This window comes from Oryzias latipes, chromosome 21 (genome assembly GCF_053564925.1).
Source record: "Oryzias latipes strain Hd-rR chromosome 21, Olatipes_Hd-rR_3.1".
NCBI lineage: Eukaryota > Metazoa > Chordata > Actinopteri > Beloniformes > Adrianichthyidae > Oryzias > Oryzias latipes.
The window spans coordinates 10,583,151-10,602,151 of record NC_136257.1 but is presented as its reverse complement, the minus strand read 5'-3'; the positions used below and the strand labels follow the sequence as shown (position 1 = coordinate 10,602,151).

The 19,001-nt window shown below is 44.0% G+C and overlaps 1 protein-coding gene across 3 annotated transcripts; it reads right to left on the bottom strand.

Moving 5' to 3' along the window:
- Positions 1 to 548: 548 nt before the first annotated feature.
- On the bottom strand, positions 549 to 17,004 carry dcbld2 (discoidin, CUB and LCCL domain containing 2). 3 transcript variants are annotated; one of them, XM_023951048.2, is made up of 15 exons: positions 16,587 to 17,004; positions 14,197 to 14,421; positions 10,661 to 10,798; positions 6,434 to 6,485; positions 6,281 to 6,353; positions 4,896 to 5,029; positions 4,777 to 4,817; positions 4,473 to 4,685; positions 2,823 to 2,947; positions 2,456 to 2,603; positions 2,257 to 2,385; positions 2,091 to 2,184; positions 1,967 to 2,016; positions 1,760 to 1,891; positions 549 to 1,519 (listed from the first exon to the last, which is right to left on the bottom strand). In XM_023951048.2, exons 1-15 carry the CDS (start codon positions 16,672 to 16,674, stop codon positions 1,161 to 1,163), a joined length of 2,001 nt encoding a protein of 666 aa, XP_023806816.1. In that variant the 5' UTR covers positions 16,675 to 17,004; the 3' UTR covers positions 549 to 1,160. The 3 variants fall into 3 exon arrangements, with proteins under 3 accessions (XP_023806816.1, XP_078796209.1, XP_023806817.1); XM_078940083.1 differs by having other exon boundaries at positions 1,828 to 1,891; XM_023951049.2 differs by lacking the exon at positions 16,587 to 17,004 and adding an exon at positions 14,533 to 14,659.
- Positions 17,005 to 19,001: the final 1,997 nt, after the last annotated feature.

Below are 19,001 nucleotides of genomic sequence, written 5' to 3'. Positions count from 1 at the left end.
GTTTTAGCCACACAAGTCCCTACAACCGTTTGAGGTCTACGTATAAAACATGCTACAAGTTAAACTTTGACCAAACAGGGACTTGGAAACTTGCCAAACTCTGAGTAGCTGGTTTATCTGGAGAATTCAGACACAGCGATAAGCCTGACGAGGTTTTTTTGTTTTTGTTTTTCAAATAAAGATAAACCAAGGCCACTCCAAATCCATATCCGCCATTGCAAGGATGCTAGCAATAATCCCAACTGTTTCCAATGTGTGCTCAAATGATGAGATTTTTACTGTCGACATTTCGTAACGAGCCTCTAGGGGGCAGACGTGTGCTAGTTAACAGGAATTCCTTCCCAGCTTGTCCAACGCTCTGACGCTTCAGGTTTACAGCTCCTTTATGTTTACAAACGTTTGAGTTAAGGTGGACTCCAAAACCTGTTTAATGATTTTAATAAAACATTCTTAAAAAAATGATTCAGTTCTGTTTCCTGAACACAAAGCCTGATGTTTCGGGTCTGCAAACAATCCGATTTTCCAAAGCACGACAGCAGAGACACGTCTGGCTTCTTCAGTACCTTTTTCCATTAAGACTGCTTTATTGGAGGATTAACGTTGGCACATTCATGACAGGAAGAGCCAAATTTGGTCAAAAGTCTTTGGAAACATCAAATGGACCCCGTATCTGCCAACAGTGCGGGATCCCCTCTGGATCAGCAGCATGTGAAATAAATATAAATAACTCCTTAGTGCTTAAGGACTTTTTTTTTTTTAGGACTGTACACTTTGAGTGGGGCTCTCCGTCACTGCGGGGACGACGGCGTACCGTGTCGGGAGCTTCCTGTTGGGACAGGCGCTCTTTGGTAAGAAAGTGATGAAGGGAAATGACCCGTTGTGGAGGAATAGATGTCACAGTTTCACAGAAGTTTCATAGAATCACAGAACAGTCTTTAACACAGTAGTCGGCGCTTCTCAGACTCAGCTGCACATTCGTGGCTGTGGTTTCAGTGATTGGACTGTCACGGCGCCGACCCGCCAGCTGAAGCGTGTGTGCAATACAGACATCTCCGGATGAACCTAAAGCTAAAGTAGTGTTCATTCAAGACTTCAGGTCGGGCTCGCAGGCTCCTCCCCCTTCCAGCAGGCCCCCTCCTCTACAGGGGTCTTGCTGTTTTTCAGCACGCTTCTTCCGCCGCCTTCTGAGCGCTGACTTGAGGCACCTGATAGGTCAGCTCCTCAGTGGGCGTGGCCTGTCCAGTGGCATTTTTTGGCGTGTCGTATTCCGACCTCTCGCTGTCTGTCCGTGCGTGCAGCGAGGAGGGGCCCATGAAAGCGCACGCCTTCGAGGACGGGTGGCAGCCCATGTCCACCACGATGGGGGTGGCGTATTCGGACCCGGAGGCAGGAAGCGGTTCTGCGTAGGCGTGGAACGCGTCCGAGACGGGGGCGTCGTACAGCTCCGGACCCTCGTCTGGTTTAAAAGTCGAGCGTGCTCCTAATGTTGGGACGCCGCTCACCAGGGGCTGGGCGTACTCTGGAACAAGAGGGGCGGACTTCATATTCATTCATTCAAATTCATCCATAACTGAAACTGCGCCCTATGGTCGTGAAAATACGGTATGTATGTTTTTTGGGGGGTTTTACCCACTGCATTGTGCTCTGCGTCTTGATTGGTAAAAAAAAATGTATCTTGGTTTTTCACATTTGAAGCTCAACCTGGAAGCAACCCTTCCCCCATTCGGTCCACACCGCGGTACGACTCAACAGCGTTTACCTGCGGGTTCGGCATGAACCCTCGGAACAGCCACCCTCCCCGTGAGCAGGTCGACGCCGTTGGCGTACCGGTTGGACTCCTCCGAATCCAGGATCTTGGAGGGAAACAGCTGCTTCATGCTTTTCCACCAGTCTGCAGGAGACAAAAGAAGCAACGCTTGACGCTGCACAAAGCAAAGGAGCGCCTGCGCTGAGGAAGAGGGTTTACCTGTGCGGTCCCACTGGGGAAGATCATACACTCCTTCAGAGCTTTTTTTCCTACAGGAGAGAGGGAAAAAAGCAGTCATGCCTGGGAAGAGCTTACACATGTTTCCAAAGACGCGACTACATACTTGTTTTTGCAGAGCCAGGCACAAACTGCAATCACGATGAGAGCTGTTGGGACCACGACCAGCACGGAAACCAGAATTGCTGCGGGTGACCCGTCTGGGAGCAGAAATGCATCAGTCTATTGATTGTTCCCGCCATCATGAATGCACTCTTTGGGTGACTTCCTACCGTTTTGTGAAGGCATAGTGGTGTTCCTGATGTCTGGGGGGGTCGTGGTTTGAGGCGGGCGTTTTGTACGGGAGGGAGGATACACGGACGGCGTAAACGACCTGGGCCTCTCAGGGGTCCTCGTCCTCCCTGTCCCGAGCGCGAAACAATCAGCGGCTGACAGAAAAGGCGGCGGCTTCTCTCCTCGGCGCTCGCCTACCTGCAGAAGGCTGGCAGCCCAGCAGCTCCAGCTTCAGCGCGATTCCATGGTGCCACGACGTGGGACTGATCCTCACAAAGCGGGCCTCGATGGGAGGGATGAAGTTATTCCTCACCTCCTGCAGGTAGTTGTTGTTACCTTGGAAACTCTGCCGTCAGAGAGAGAGAGAGAGTCTTACCTCCAGGCGTCACCGACCCGCTGAGAGCAGCTCCACCACTCATTCATTATTAATGCCTACAACAGCTCTTCACTCCAATCACTGTCATTTCCTGCCGTGAACATCTGAGAACAGCGGTTGCTATGGAAACAACCCTCCAGGGTCATTTTGCACTAACTTGATTTAGGAGGGGGGGGGGGGGGGTCTTACCTTAGGCTGAGTAGAATCGGCTTCGGTGTAGGTGGACCACTCCCTGCCATCGTTACTGTACAGAACCCGGTACTCGGACACGTAACACGGGTACTCCCTGAGGGTGGAACCGGTGGTGATGATGCCTGGAATGAGGAAGAGCGTCAGGACAAAAGGGTGAATCCGGTTCCGTCTGCGTAGGCGTGTCGTTCCGTTATGTTTGGTGGACGGTTCAGGCTGCAGCTGTGATCTGCAAGAAGCTGATTTTTCGCGTCACTGGAGAAAGAACTTAACAGAGAAATGGAGGGCGTCCTCAGACTGGTAAAATCTGTTTGGTCCGGATCTAGATCGAGTCCTGAACCTTGCATTTGGGCTGGATTCAGACTGTGGACAGGCAGACTTTCTTGTTCTGGACTAAAGCTTGTAAACAAAACCATGTGACTACAGATCTCTTCATTGATTGGTCAGGGGGCAAAGCAACTAAAGGCAGAAATTATGGACGTCCTGCACTTTTAGTTCATTCAAACTTTGTATTTCGCTCACAAGATTTGAAGGTCTGTATTATCAGGTACAACACTTTTCACCCGCTGTTTTGGTCCGGTGGAGTTAGGACGGTTGCTACCAGGAAGATGTCTAAGAAGGCACGCCGAAGTGTTTATGACACATACAGGAAAACAATGAGAAGCAATGTGGATCACATTAAAAATGCTTTTAATGAGCCTGCATTCATCCAACCACATTTCTTCTGTGTCTCATCGTTGTGGTGTTACGGCACTGTAATTTAAGAATTTTGTTAAGGAACTACAAGGTAGCTATAAGGATGACATCACAGCAGCACCGGATATCGAGACACAGAAAAGCAATTAAGAAGCGTTTTCAGTGGTGTTTGTAGCCATTTTGGTTCACTTGTTTTGCTCTGAGGATGGATTGTATCCAGACAGAGGAATCTCAAAGCAAACCGAAGCTCAGTCCGATTGGAAACGAACCGAAACCACCTCCAAAGATTGTCCCGGACCAGGGTCCATGTGAAAATGTGTTCTGGATTATCAGGGAAAACAAACTCCAGTCCACTTAAAGCCGACCAAATGTGCCTGAAGCTGTGGAAGACGCCAATTTGATGCCTTACAAGACATTTCTGGATCCAACTAAACTGCAAAACGTTGCAGATTTAAAGTTGGAAAAACAAATAAAAGCAAACCTGTGTCTGTTTTAAGGCTTAAGGTCCCACTCTTATCAGATTTTGATCTTTTGTAAAAGCGTGTGTTATAATCAAGATTTGGCCGTTTTCAGCCAACATTTTTGTTTTAAAAATCTGTTGTTTTCTAGGACATAGTTTCTGCAGAGCGGCAGGAGTTCATTAATAATTCACCTCTGCGTTGTGGGCGGGACTGTTGACCCGGATCAACCCCGCCCCCTTAACCTCCCCAGAGCGGAGCTGATGTTTTTCAACCGGCAGAAATGCAGTTTTTACCCGTAATTTTCTTTGCAAAAGTCCTCCATCGTGAGCAAAATGCCACAAGACCATGTCAACAACACTTAAAACACCGTTTTCATGGGAGTGGCTCTTTACAAAATCAGGAGTTGCTCCTCGAAATGTAGCAAATGAAACCTTTTATTTTAGTCAAACTGAGTCCATCTTCCTCACAACAGCTGAGGTCAGTTTCCAAATACCTGTGATCCTCTTCTCCTTCCTCAGATCCACCTGCAGCCACTGCTGGTGGTTGCTGGACGAAGGCGCCCAGGGCAGCCCCGCCTGTTTCAGCCGAGCCCCCGATGGCCCCCATTCGCTGTCTTGACCAGTGATGAAAGCGCCCAGCGCAGAGGAAGCGGTGAGCTGAGAGTCGGCGACCGCGCCGGTCTGCAACCCCAGCGTTCCATAGCAGCCTGAAAGCAGCAGCGAAAGCAACGTCCTTCACATGAACACAAAGGTTTTCTCTGCTCAGACGATCAGGGAGGACAACAAAAACACACTCACCGTTTGTCCTGAAGGTGAAGAGGCTGTTCGACAGATTTCCTCTGAACAGAAGAAAACGCATGAATGATGGGTAAGCTACAGCCGAAAAGAGAGCCGCCAGCTCCGCTGGAGTCTCTTACCCGGTGGAAGTGACGCCGTTGGCCAGGGCGCCATCATAGCGGGAAATGCCTTTGCTGCTGAGCACATGGATCCGGCCCCCCAGAGCATTGGACACCACACCTGCATGAATGGCTGCTGTGCACAGAGGAGACGTCTGCAGGGCCAACAGAGGACAGACGTTCAGACAAACGCCACTTTTCTCCTTCCACTTACACCTTAAAGACCCACTGATGAAAAAGGTTTTGAATGTGAATGAAGGACGGATAGAAAGAAAATTACACTCAAAATGTCATTTCACAGTTTTTCTTTGTTCAATTTGTGAATCAGGAGCAGATGAAAAGATCAAATTTGGAAATCCTGAAGATCTTTCTTCCAGTTTATCTTAAAAAATGTGTAAAAAGGTTCAGAAATGAGGGGTTGGTTTCTCTCACTGTAGTAAATTCACACAGTTATGTCATCGGAAACAGTTGCAACAAAGTGCCAAAATCCTCAAACAGACGGTAAAAGTGCTGCAGTTTGACCTTGAAGCGTGCAGAAAGCAGATCTGCTCATAAATGCTGCAGCGGCTCGAGGATTCAGGCTCTGTGCAGCTTTACTGTACAATCTACGGAAACTTTAGTCTCTGCAGAGAAAAGCTGATGAGTCATTCCGTCATGGACATGACTCCTGCGCTGATGCCGCTCCACGCAGGAGCTGACCAAACCTGGTTCCACTGACACAGTGAGGGAGGGGAGGGGCTTTTAACAGGAAGGGGCTGGCTCTGGAGTTAACAGCTGAAGGGACTGCTGGAAGTGGGACAAAACGCTCACACCACGAGTGGTGAGAGGCACAGCGAGCCGCCAGCGTGACCAGAAAACACACACCACATCCTGAGCGCGGCCGTAAAGGCGCCCAGATGAAGCGCCGGGCCAAACCACAGCAGCCGCCCGGCCTCCAACTGAGGAAACCGCACTGGCACGCCGAGAAGAGGGGGAGCTGAGAGAGAAAAGCCGGGCCGGCGGCGCGATTGTGACCAGCCGCTGCGGCGCGTATGCACAGAATCCAAACAACGCAAACACGGGGGGGGTCACCTGACTCACTGGACCCCCTGGATCGCCGCTCTGCAGCTGGACTGGATTATTATTTCCAGCCAAACTATTATCTCACCTCCGTCTCATTCTCTGACCCTGGCCCTGATCTGTTCCTGCTGGGCGCCACACTCCCACCCCTCCCTGTCCTTTCACATCTGCCAATAACATCCCCCCCTCCTCCTCCTCTGAATATGACGTCATCAATGTGGCTCGCACACAGCAGGGGGGAGGCTTGGCTTGGGCAACGACGTCAGCGTGCTGATAAGGAGGTGTTTTGTGTGGACTTGGAGAGAGGACAGAAAGACCCCCCCCCCTCCCCCCAGAACCCCCCTTACCTCTCGATAACCTTTAGGAATGGTTCCAGACACCTCCTCTGCTGACGTGGAGCAGCCGGCCGGGCAGTATTTACTGACAAGGAAGAGACGCGCGTCAGCAGCTGGTCATCCGTGGAAGGAAGGCCAAAAAAAAAAAAAAAAAACGCCGCTCACCTGAACTCTGCCTCGGAGAAATCTCTACCTTTGTCTGAGCAGGTGATCAGATCTGCAGAGAGAGAAACAAAAACCGGTTTGTCTGCATGGCCACACTTCCGTGCGGTTTCACAAAAACAACCCTCCCGACTGTCAGGAGACGCTCATGCAGCTTTCTAGAGACAGAAAACACACAAGTACCAACCTAAGACCTACACTGGACGCTGGACTCATTTTTAATATCCGAAGAACACAGAAAAGAATTGAATGACGGACATTTATACCTGAAAATGAACCAACATCATTTTACATAACTGTCAGTGATAAGAGGGAAAAAAGGATATCAAAAGTGGTGTGAAACTTGAGCAGAGTTTACACAGAAAACACACATGTCAACTCAGATCAGCTGCATTCCTCACACAGCATCAGAGTAGAATCTCACCGGACTGAATTAAATACTTGTAATCCAAAGTTTTTTTTTGTTTTTAACTCCAACACCATAAGACCTTATTTTTGTCATGTGTAGGTTGTTGTTTTTTGCCCATTTCTGACACGCTCAGACCCACAGAAGATAACTAAAAGTCTTGTACTGATCTATATCATCAGTGTCTGGAGTCCGAACTGATGGGTCAGTGAAAAGCTGAAAGCCTGGGAGAGAGTGTGCAAAAGCCACAGTAGAGACGGTTCAGAGCATTTAACAAATGCCTCCATGCATTTGTTAAATCCAGATGACAACATATCTAAAGGAACAGATTTTGATTTAAAACATTACTAAGCAACAGCATCATCTGTCTCTTTTCCTCCAGTAGCCGTGTGCAGGAATGTTGGTTCCTATGTTGGTTCCTATGGAGACAGTGCCCCCCACCCGGGCCATGGACCAGTACCGGTTCAGAGGACAGTTGGTATCGCACCGCAAAGAAAAAAAACAAGCAACTTTTTTTTTTAGAATCTATTTCCTGGATTCTCTTCACCACATGCGACTCAATCTTGACGCATTTCCCAGTCAGTCACATGACGAGAAAACATCTCCTACTTTCTACAAGCGGCAGCACCGTCCCATAAATTCAAGCCATCAGGTTAACGAAAAACAAGCGTGTTTGTTGCTTTTTGCAGAAAAGAGTCAAAACAGAAGAAGAACTTTTGACTTTCAAAATAAAAAAGAAATCTGTATTTAACAGACAAAAACCAGGAGTCTTCACTCACACACGGGATAAGGAATAATACATAATATTTAGAGACCGACTGTCTGATGTTACGAGGATGCTGCTAGTAAAGTTGCATAAACAATAAGACTGACATTTATCATTTTTTTTGAAAATACTGGAGCAGTTTTAGTGATTTTTTTTGTTTTGTTTTATCTGTCGCACCTTAAGGATCATTACAAAAATGATAAAATGCATAGATATAATTAAAAAAAAGAAAAGAAAACAAAAAAAAGACAATGAAATCACATTTGCTTAATTAAAAACAGTGAGCATTAACTAAAGTCATGTAGATCTTGATTTATTGCTTACAAAGGAGGTGGGAAGACGTGAGCTTATATAATCCCACCCCTACTGATTCATTTTATATTTTATATTCATTTTATAGTCTTACATCGTTTTTGTAAACCTGTAACCTTTTGTAAACCTACATGGAATCTAGATTAGGAATAAAGTTTAAAGCAGCTACAGATATTTTACAGAGCATGAAGAGAAACTTTACCCTGAAAAGTTAAGGGAAACTGGAAGAAAGAAAGAAAATAACTAAAAAAAAACATGCTACTCTATTTCCACAGATGTCCTGCTCTGTCTGTCTGTGGTCCATGTTCCTCACGCCACTAAACAATAACCTGATAGGCAGACAATCTGATTATAATCTGTGGTGCGGAATTAAAAAACACACCTTTGTCAGACCAGAGATGCCATTACTTATGGTCTGTTAAACAGAATGTAAAAGCTAAAACTTGCCTCTGTTCATCTTATAGATCAAATTTAATTTGAATGTCTTTTCTTGTTGGAAAACATTAAAAGAAACGTAGCAAATATACAGAAAAAACAAACAAAAAAAAGATCTTTTTGTTGTTTGTTAGGGATTAAACCTGCAGCCCATTTCCATGTCAAACCTGGAAGCTTTAAAGTTGCGGTGTGTGTGTGCACAAACACACACAATCCCAAACGCACACACACAAGTGTGCGTGGCGCTTTGATGCTGAAACACACGGCTCGTGTTTCAAAGGACCGCGTGGGCCGCTGGGAATTCTGCGGACGCTTTATGGCGACGGCCGATCTCTGACTGTTCACCGCGCTTACGTCTGTCCGGAAAACAAACCGGTGAGTCAAACTGAGAAATAGCCATCATTGGTAACCATGGAAACCAAGCGACCACCACCCCCCTCTGCGATGCCTGCTGTCCACCCACGGTCACCTACTCGCCGTGAACAGGGCGTGCGTGCTTGGCATGCTTGGCCGGCGACGGCCTTGTTTGTGCCGCATCGTCAGTGCTGTGCTCAGGGGACTCCTCCATCCGTTTTTCCCTGGTGTTTCCATGACGATGCAGATTCTCAAAACACGTCGCCAACATGGAAACTCTGCAGAGTTTGTTGCCGTTTTGCAAATCTCACATACCTCTGGGTGGCAGTGAAAGGAAAACCAACTTCAGCATCAATCTGTGATTATGGCTGCACCAGCCGTGGGAAAAAACTGTAAACCATTCAAGCAAAACCTTTCACCTTTTCACACCTCATGGATGAGACTTCATATCAAATGATGTACCTTTGTGGGATAAAGAAAGACCAACACTGCTGGGTAGCTGACGTTTGTGATCAGCTGTCAATCGAAAACAAAAAGGAAAACTTTGTCTAGGCATTCTTTGCTGCTTCGTATTTAAAGCAGATCAACCCAGAATGTCCAAAAGGACTTTTTTAAATGCTTGTATTAAGCATTTACTTAAGAGCAGGCTGTCAGTTTTTCATGGGTTTTCCTGTAAACAGAATTAACCCGTATGAGGAAAACTCGCGATTTGCGAATATTAGTGATGAATATTGCAATGACGACATAACTTGCGATGCATGAACAAACTGCAAAACAACCAAAAACACACTTTCCTTTTCACTGCAACCGCTTAATTTAAATAAGACTCAACTTAACTTAAATTATATTCCAAATGACTCTCGTTATTAATTATATTACCCATGACTCTCGTCTACACAGGAGGCAAACATCTAACATAAGAGGAGTCCATTCGATTGGTCAAATGCATGATGGGATTTATTTGATTTGTGAAATACTTCAATCTGCCATAAGATTGTTTTAGCACATTTAAAGTAACCATTTATTACAATTTTCACTGTCTTTTGGGATATGCGTATTGCACAGCTTGAAAAATGGAAGTTAGTTTCTGAAGTACAACCAGGTGCCGTTAATCCAGGTAACAAGTGGAGGACAGAGGATCCTCAAACAGAAGAAGTTACAGCTCTGTGATCTTGCTGGTTTGTTTTTGACCAAATATTTAATTTCCACCATTATTTACAAAAAAATTCTTTAAAAATCAGACAATGTGATTTTCCTGATTTTTTTTCTCATTTTGTCTCTCATAGTTGAGGTTTACCTTTAATGAAAATTACAGGCCTCTCTTATCTCTTTAAGCGGGAGAACTCGTACAGTTGGTGGCTGACTAAATACTCTTTTGTCCCACTGTTTCTTATTGAATTCTAAATTATATCACAGTTGTCCTTTCTGCAACACCTTTCAAAAAGATTTCATTTTTTCCCCCTTTTTACAGATTTGAAGCAGCTCCGTGACAATCATGACTCATCAAAAAGTTGCTCCAGAAATGTTTTTTTTCCCAATCACCACTGCACGTGTCCATCTTTTAAACCATTTTCTTTTCTTGACCTAACTCTACCAGTAGAACCTTCAGACAGTTTGTCACTTAGATTTGATCCTTTCACAAACTCATGTTTGAACTTGACAGAGAACATCCCAGCACAGGCAAGACACCTGGAGCTGGAATTTAAGCCTTATAAAAAAATATAAAGTTGCACAATATTTCAGCATGACTATGTTTAGTTGCACATCAAACTTGCATGCGCACATCAGATGAGGAGGCATGCGGATCTTGGTTAACAGGTATTTCCAGGAAATGTCTTGAATACATCACTGTGTGCAATCGCCTTTAACACCTCCAAGAATAAAAATGAAAAAACGGCAAAGTAACCAGGATTTAAACGGAGCTCCAGATGAAAAGACGCGTGGCGCTGAGGAGTACCTGCGTGGTCAGTGGTGGAGTAGGACAGGTAGAATCCACGTCCAGTGTGATGCGTTCCACTCATGAACTGGACGGTAGCCAGGTGGTCTGAGGTTTCGATCAGCTTTTCAACTTTCAGGCCCAAACCGCAGTATTTTTCTACGAGATGCATTAAAAAACAAAAGATAAGTTCAGTCAGCTGCAAAGGTTTGTCTACATTCAAACAGGAAGTACCAATGCTCATGCACTTAGGTAATCAGGCTACTATTTTGGCTTTAAAGTCATAACTTGCTTTCTGTAACCAAGAGTAAGGAAAACGCTGGAACTTCAACAACAGCTGACACTCTGCTTTGTTTATCCATTTGCTGGCTTCTTGGAAAAGATTCGCTCAGAAGTCGTGTTTCTCCAGAACACGAGGTGATAAAGACCCAGGTTGATAATGATAACAAGCTCTGGACATGTTTATTTGATTGCAATCAAAACTAAACCATCCGTCACAGTGCGGCTTTTCTGCTGACTCAGTGAGTTGGATGACAAAGTGTTGTTGGAAAATATAGCAAACTGAGTTTAATTTGTTGATCATTTCCCCTTTAGCTTTTAGTAGTAGTTTTCAGGCCTGCTTCGACTCTGGTAAACAAAGTATGGACTGTTTCAGAGCGCGGTGGTCATCCTGCCTGAAACGCGGCTTCGCCGGGTGACGATGGTCTGCAGCCGGAACCTGCCGGAAAGCTGTGAAATCCTCATTTTGGTTCTAATTTCTGTAAATGAACTCGTCATCAAACTTCAGTGCAAAACTTGTGGTGAGATTCCTCTACTGTACCTCTGGTCTGCAAATGTATAACAGAATTTTTAAATATCTAAATAAATGGATAGGAAAATGATTCACTGAAGTGGTCTTTTAATTATAACTTTCTAGGACATAGTTTCTGCAGAGCAGCAGCTTTTCATTAGAAATTCGCACTATGGTTTAAATTATTAAACACATCCATATCCATGTTTTTACAGAAAGATAAACCATCTATAGTCTTTGAATAATGGTAAATCTCTGGGTGGGTTGGAATCTAACTTTTACAATTACTTCCTTGCTCATAGATCACAATATATTTTTTAATGGCATGATAATAATCAAGACGATCACTCATAGATACAATGACAGCAAAAACATTTCCATTCCACTACAAAAATGTAATTTAAATAAGAGTCAAAATACCTTAAATTATTCTCCAAATGACCCTCGTCTAATTAGAAGGGCAACAGCTAACAAAAAAGCTCCATCTGATTGGTCAACAATGTGAAGGGCTCCATCTGATTGGTCAAATGCATAAAGGGATTCATTCAATTCATTACCGGTAAATAGATCAAGTTGCCATAAGATTGTTTTAGCACATTTAAGGTTTACCATTTATTGCGATTTTCGCTGACTTTTGCGACATGGATATTGCACCACTTGAAATCGCGATAACGATAAATTTGCGATTAATTGTGCGGGTCTGGTTGGGTAGGACAGATTTCCGGTATGGGACGGTTTTGAACCTCTTAGAGAAGGAGCTCGGCTGTTTGTCCAGAACAGGGTGGAGAGGATGGTCTGGGTTGTCCATGACGGATTGAAGCTTGTTCATTCTTTTTGGTCACAGATTTGCTCAAACACTTCTCGACTAACTAAAAAGTCCAGCCGATTCCGTTTAAAACTCTTCATAGGACTCACTTGAGAGGACAAAGGATGTTCACCATGGGTGTCAGAGAATCAGACACTTGTGGGTTTTGTAACAGTAATACCCCGCATGGTTTAGGAAATAAAGAAATAACCAGCTGTTCCGTGTGTCGCCTTCATGTGATCACGGACCAGTTTGAAGTCAGACTAGATTTTCACTGAGCGGATTTTAGACGTGGTGGATAAATGTAACAAAATCAATTCATAAAACTTTTATAAAAACTGTGTTTTATAAATATAATAAGAGGCACTTTGTATGGAACTTCATTAGAAGTAACATTACAGAGCGCTGCCTCTTTACTGACAATAACAAGAAGCCAAAAACATTTTCAAGTTTTTTGTTATGATTTCATGTCAAATTGAATCTATCAAATTAGGAAAAAGGTTTTTTTTTTTCTGTAAAACTGCTCCCCTTTATTAAATCTGTCCTGGTTTTCTCAGCAGGTTTTATTTGACTGACAGGTGACTGACTGAAACCTCTCTTCTGTTCAGCAAGAAAACACAAACGACTCATTGGTGATTGAAAATCAAACATTTCATAGACGGCGCTAATAGTTTTTCTTATTTTATTAAGCAGATCACCTACAAAGGTTAATTTTATGTATTATGTAAAACCAATAAATGCTTTTTTGTCAGTAACTTTTAATCGGCCTTAGTTTTTTTAACCGAAAAAATACCGAAAATAGATAGATAGATAAAAACTTTATTGATCTCCTAAGGGAGAAATTCAGGTCTCCGGCAGCAAAACACACAAAATAAATAAAAATAAAATAGTTCATAAAATAGCAGTTCATATCAGGCAGATTTGTTAAACAGCAGTACCGAAACCTAAATGTGCCCAACCGAGCCCTATGAAACACTGAATCAAACCGAATTTAGATTTTAGTGTATCGTTTCACCCCACTGGTTAGTAAACTATACGGGATACCATAACCACTGCTGAGTTGACAGTCAATGTCAGCTCACGTCAGAGATCTGTGATCATATTTCTCTGAAAGCAGTGCAGTAATTACCTCCTTTCCACACAAACTGGTGGGATTGAGTCAAACTGAGGAGGAAGAAGATACTTTACTAGTGGCTCGGAGGTTTCACAGAGACATTGAACCATCTTTTCGCCCCACAAGTTCATAGCAACTTCAATAAAGGAGCCATCGGATTAAATTGAACACATTTGTGAAACTTCTTCAGATATCAAATGTAGATTTGTAAACTTGAGAATTTCTTGGGTCTGCAGGACTGCTGCGTTATGCCGGAGTCCAGGTGGCCCTAAAGTACAGGTCTTTTGCTAGGCTCCGATACCGTCCCCGGTCATCGGCGCCCGCGTGAGAACAACAGAGTAGTGCGTTGAGCATGGGCTGATATAACCCTTGTGCTGCCTTGTGGGGTCCAGATGACCCCACAAGGCAGTGCACTAAACCTTTTATCTTAAATAATATGTAATCTTCACTGATGTCCATGGATTACATGAAATCCTCTCCACCTTTATCCACCTGAGGATAACACGTCAATGTAAGCATGGGGTCATCTGGACTCCACAAGAGAGCACAGGGGATAACAGGGGGGGTGGGGGGGGGGGGTACTGAACCAGCTCCCTTGGTGCTGTCAGTACGGCCCAAATGGTGCGCTGGGATTAGGATCAGTGTCCAATAGAAGCGTCGGTGGCTGTTTAAGGTTAAGACCATAATTTTAATAGACCAAGACTATTGATCTCTTTATACATTTTGATGACTTGTGTCCAAGGCTTTTCCATGTCTAGCGGTTCAGAAAAACAGCCAAGAGTGGCTGAAGCACCAAATTCAGACAAAAGGTCAAACTTCCCCCATCCCGTGTGCATTTGTCATCTCACCGATCTCGCTCCTCTTCGTTCCGATGCCGTTGTACAGACGGAGGTAGTTGACCTGGCAGTTGTTGTCTTCTATGTCCAGAAAGGCAAAGCGGAAGTGGATCCTCTTCCCGCGAGGCACGCTGATCTCCCACTCGCACACAGAGTTGTTTGGGTATGTCCTCGGATACCCCCGGGAGGACAGGGTCCCGCTGCTGGGGCCGAGCACACTGGGACCGCAGCCATCTCCTGCAGGACAAAACACGCGATCTCAGCATTGCTAAAGGATTTCTAAAACTCACCAGGTTCCAGAAAATATCAACCGTTTCTTTTCTGAAACCTGTTCCGGATGCAACTCACTGTTAGATTTTAGGATCCTGGTCCTTAATCCTCCCTTCGTGTTCGTGCAAATTAAAATAGCATTTCTGAGCATTCTTTATTGGAATCATTGTGAATCAGGAACAAACGGAAAAGGTAATGTTTGCAACAGAGTATTTGTGACGTAGAAAATTTGCAGAGGGAGCCGAAAGCTCCCCACTCCACTCTTTGTTTTCCTCATCTGAGCTGACGTTTGGATCAAAACTGTACGGCTGGATGGCTCCAAGGGACTTAAAGCTAGCAGGAGATCATGTAATTTCTAGAAACTATCCTCTAAAGAAATTGGCCAAAAATATGCATAATTGTTAAAAGACCACTGAGAACACTTTTACAACAGATCAAAAGATGATCAGAGTGAGACTTTAACACCATACCTTTAGGGGTTTACATCCTTTCAACCACTTTAACTTTTCGACCGTTTAAGCAATTAATGCAATTCCAGTGGATTCTAAAGCAGAGAAAACAGAGGTTCGCGACGTTAGGCAACACTTTACGTTAGTACTGTGCTGCATATCAATGCAAAGCCAATCCAGAAAGCCCCGTTTCTCCGTGTCGGATGATTCACGTTGATAAAACGGTTGAAGAGTTACAGTGTGTCAAACCGTGTGTGTTATGGTGTTAAAAGGGGTCTGTGAGTCCTGGTGGTCCAAATTTGATTCCAGTCACATCTGAGGTCCGTGAAGTACACATATATATACACACACACACACACACACACACGTTCGATCTCCATTCATTCTAGGGGAGACTCAATACAGTACGCCTTTACATAACAGTATCAGCTTTTTAGTTAAAATCCCAGAACCGATGGAAACTATTTATTACCTTTTTAACATGTTTTATCTTCTTCTATTGAAATGTGTTTCCTCGTGTCAAGAAATCCAAATGATCCAATAAACGTAGACGTACATGGAACCAATCGTCTACTAGTTGGATCAGAATGGAGCAGAGCAGGGAGCTGCATAAAAAATATGATCTTTTTCCAACAGCATTTTTTTGTCTGTTCCTGATTCACAGCAATTTAAACACAGAAATACTCAGAAATGCCATTTTAAGCTCAAATGTTTTCCGCAGTCCTTCATCGTCACCATCAGAAAAGAACATGTTAAAGAACAAGGACATTTTCACTGGAGCAGGTCTTTTAGGTCGTTTTGTTTTTTTGGGGTTGTCAAATCTGCTCCAAACATTGGGTGCGGAGAGTTTCGTCAGTGTTTTGGACAGGGGTAAGACTCAGCAGGTCATGGTGCTAAAGTTGATGTTCCTGGAATTATGCAAGAGGCGCTCTGTGGACATCATCCAGATGAACAGAACAAAAACAAAAGCTGCCTTTCTCACACTGACTCACGCATTTTTACTGACGCACGTGCGCGCTGATCACTTCAAACATTCATCACTAAACTTTTACTTTTCTAGCTTTTACCACCTTTTTCACATGGGGGGGGGGGGGTACACTACCCACGTGCTCACACCCTCAAACACGAGTTAAGCGGAAAAGGGACTTTTTGTTTTTTTTATGTTCAGCTTCCATGAAGTAAACATTGTGTTTTTAGTATTAGGTCCGTTTTTCGTGGAGGTGGTGCTGGCCTCCCGCCCGGGGAGCCTGAGCCACTCAGCCAGCAGGCGAAGGCCACACTGAGAGCGGGGCTGCAGGACACGGAGTTCCGGCTCTTTAAAGGTAACCAGCTCGCTGGAGAGCATAAACAACGAATATCGTCCTGATTTATACTTTCAAGCGTTAACTTTGACTTGCGTGTTAATTCGGCTCGTTTAAAACCCAGAATAATAAACAAACTGCAGTTTCTCTTTTAGGAACCAGTTGGTCTGGTTTTGAAACGTCCTTACCTACAAACACATCGACGGGCGGCGGCGACAAGTCCCGGAGAAGAGACGTAACCCCCCCCCCCCGCCGAATTGAAACAGCGCTTTACAGACAATAACATCACATTTCAGCAGCTCGTAAAACATTTTTACGGCTGTGTTGGGGTTCGGACCCGCCCGACGGGTCATCCACCTCGCGGCTGTTGTTCGGCACTAACCTTTCTGAGCTCCGCAGCCTTCCGCGGTGAGGATGACGAAAATCGACAGGGCGAGAGCCCCGGCCCCGGGCGGCCCCCTGCCCACCATTACCGCTCTGCCCGTCGCAGCCTGCAGTCGGAATGCATAATGCTCGCTCCTGGACCGGCTGCACCGTTCCAACCCGGACCCAAACAACTGCGATCCTGTACGTCGTCGTGGGTGAAAGCCCCCGCGTGCGTCGCGCTAGGATTTGTTTTATTTTAGTTGTCGAGTGGTTCAGATGGAGGAGGTAACTGATCCACGCACACGCAGCCAATCTTTGCCGATACTTCCTCCACTGAGGCTCCTCCCCCCGGGGCCCCCAAGTGACCTGAGTGGATCCAGGCAACCAGCAGTCCCTGCACCGGTTGCCTCATGACGTCACTGCCAACCTGCTGCTGAGGTGCCTCGATTTCCGGTTCATCACAATAAAACGTATTTTATTTTTTATTTTTTGAAAAATATTGAGTTGAACTAAGGAAAGCCCAATGAAATCTCATAATTTAATTAATTGTGTTACAAAATACAAACACACATTGTAAAGAATACAATGTAAAAATGAGAAGAAGAAGAAAAAAACAACAATAACATTCCTAATTAAGTCTGCTCATGAAATTCAAATAAACAAAAATTGTTACATAATTTGAACAAAATTGTTGTTCAGTTAAAGACAGAAAGTCCACAATGCTCACTGAAATGACTTGAAACGTTCAAAAGTAACAATAAGTCAAAATTTATTGAAAATTAAATGATCAAAATCAGCCATTACTTTTGAGTTGTTGATTAACAGAATTATTTACATTTTAAAAAAACTATTGAAATAGGGCTGTACAAAAATGATGGTACCTCCATAAAAGACTGAGAACTAATTGTCCAGGGGGTCATGATGAACTCAGGTATGTCCTTTAATTGACATCACAGCTGTTTTCAAACCCATAATCAGTCAGTCTGCCTATTTAAAGGGAGACAAATAGTTACGTTGCTGTTTGGTGAAAAGGTGTGAACCACACTGAACATGGACAACAGAAAGCCAAGGAGAGAATTGTCCCAGGACATTAGAAACAAAATTATAGACAAAAATTGTTACTTTAAAGTAAAGGTTATAAAACCATCTCTAAGCAGCTTGAAGTTCCTGTGACAACAGTGGCACATATTATTCAGAAGTTTAAGACCCACGAGACAGTAGCCAACCTCCCTGGATGTGGCCGGCAGAGGAAAATTGATGACAAATTGAGGAGACGGATAGTTGGAACTGTATCCAAAGAGCCCAGAACAACCTCCAAAGACATTAAAGGGGAACTCTTAGATCAATGTGCATCAGTGTCAGATCGCACCATTCGTCGTTGTTTGAGCCAGAGTGGACTTTATGGGAGACGACCAAGGAGGGCACCACTGTTGAAAGGTAATCATAAAAAAGCCAGACGGGAATTTGCAAAAATGCATGTTGACAAGCCACAAAGCTTCTGGGAAAATGTCCTTTGGACAGATGAAACAAAACTGGAGCTCTTTGGTAAGGCACATCAGGAATGATGATTGAATGCTTGGTATATATTGTAAATCCACACTGGATCATTTATTTTAATTTTGTAAAAATGAGAAAATCTGCAGCCTCTAACTTGGACATATGAGAGTTCAAGATGTAAAAGAAATTAATATGGAAAAACGTTTAATTTAATTGGAGTAAAATGACATTTAGTAAGATCAATATGTAAATTTGAGTTGTATAAACAACTATTGAGTTGGACAGACATAAGAAATTAGGCTGAATAAATTTAACTCATTTACTTGTTACCAATTGGATCAGTTCAAGTTTTATAAGTTATAATTTAATTTGAAATAAGATCAGAAACTTGTGCGTAACTCTGTCCGTTATTTTTCTCCAAGCAGAAACTCTTTTTTTTTTTTTGATGATGCAGCCGTATTACTTTTTTGATGGGCGTATAATCTTCGTACGCCATCATCAAAATCTCCGACTCCGTCTCACTGAAGTATAGCGCTCTCTTTTGTTCTCCACGCGTTTCCATGGTGACTTGGGATATCGGCGATCCATTGAGAATGCCTTTATGTACTTGCTGTGCACGCGCATTGACCCAGGGTTACCAAGTCGAGCGTAATTACGCCAACTCGTATCCGGTTTTAGCCAAGGTTCAGGATTAGGCAAGGCAAGGCAAGTTTATTTGTATAGCACAATTCGTACACAAAGTAATTCAAGGTGCTTCACAAAACAGAAAAACGTATTAAAATCACAATACATCATAGAAATAATCAACGTCATATACACGGCTAAACAGAAATGTTTTAAGTCTAGATTTGAACATGAACACAGAAGAGGCCTGTCTTACGACTTCAGGGAGGCTGTTCCAGATTTTAGCTGCAGAATATTGAAACGCTGATTC

What these genes read in the sequence shown, in the direction of transcription:
- dcbld2 (XM_023951048.2), bottom strand. Translation starts at nt 16,674, where the DNA reads ATGGTGGGCAGGGGGCCGCCCGGGGCCGGGGCTCTCGCCCTGTCGATT. An exon ending in AACGAAGAGGAGCGAGATCG is followed by an intron (nt 10,799 to 14,196) that starts GTGAGATGACAA and finishes TGCATCTCGTAG; the next exon opens with AAAAATACTGCGGTTTGGGC. An exon ending in GAAGGAGAAGAGGATCACAG is followed by an intron (nt 2,948 to 4,472) that starts GTATTTGGAAAC and finishes TCCTCATTCCAG; the next exon opens with GCATCATCACCACCGGTTCC.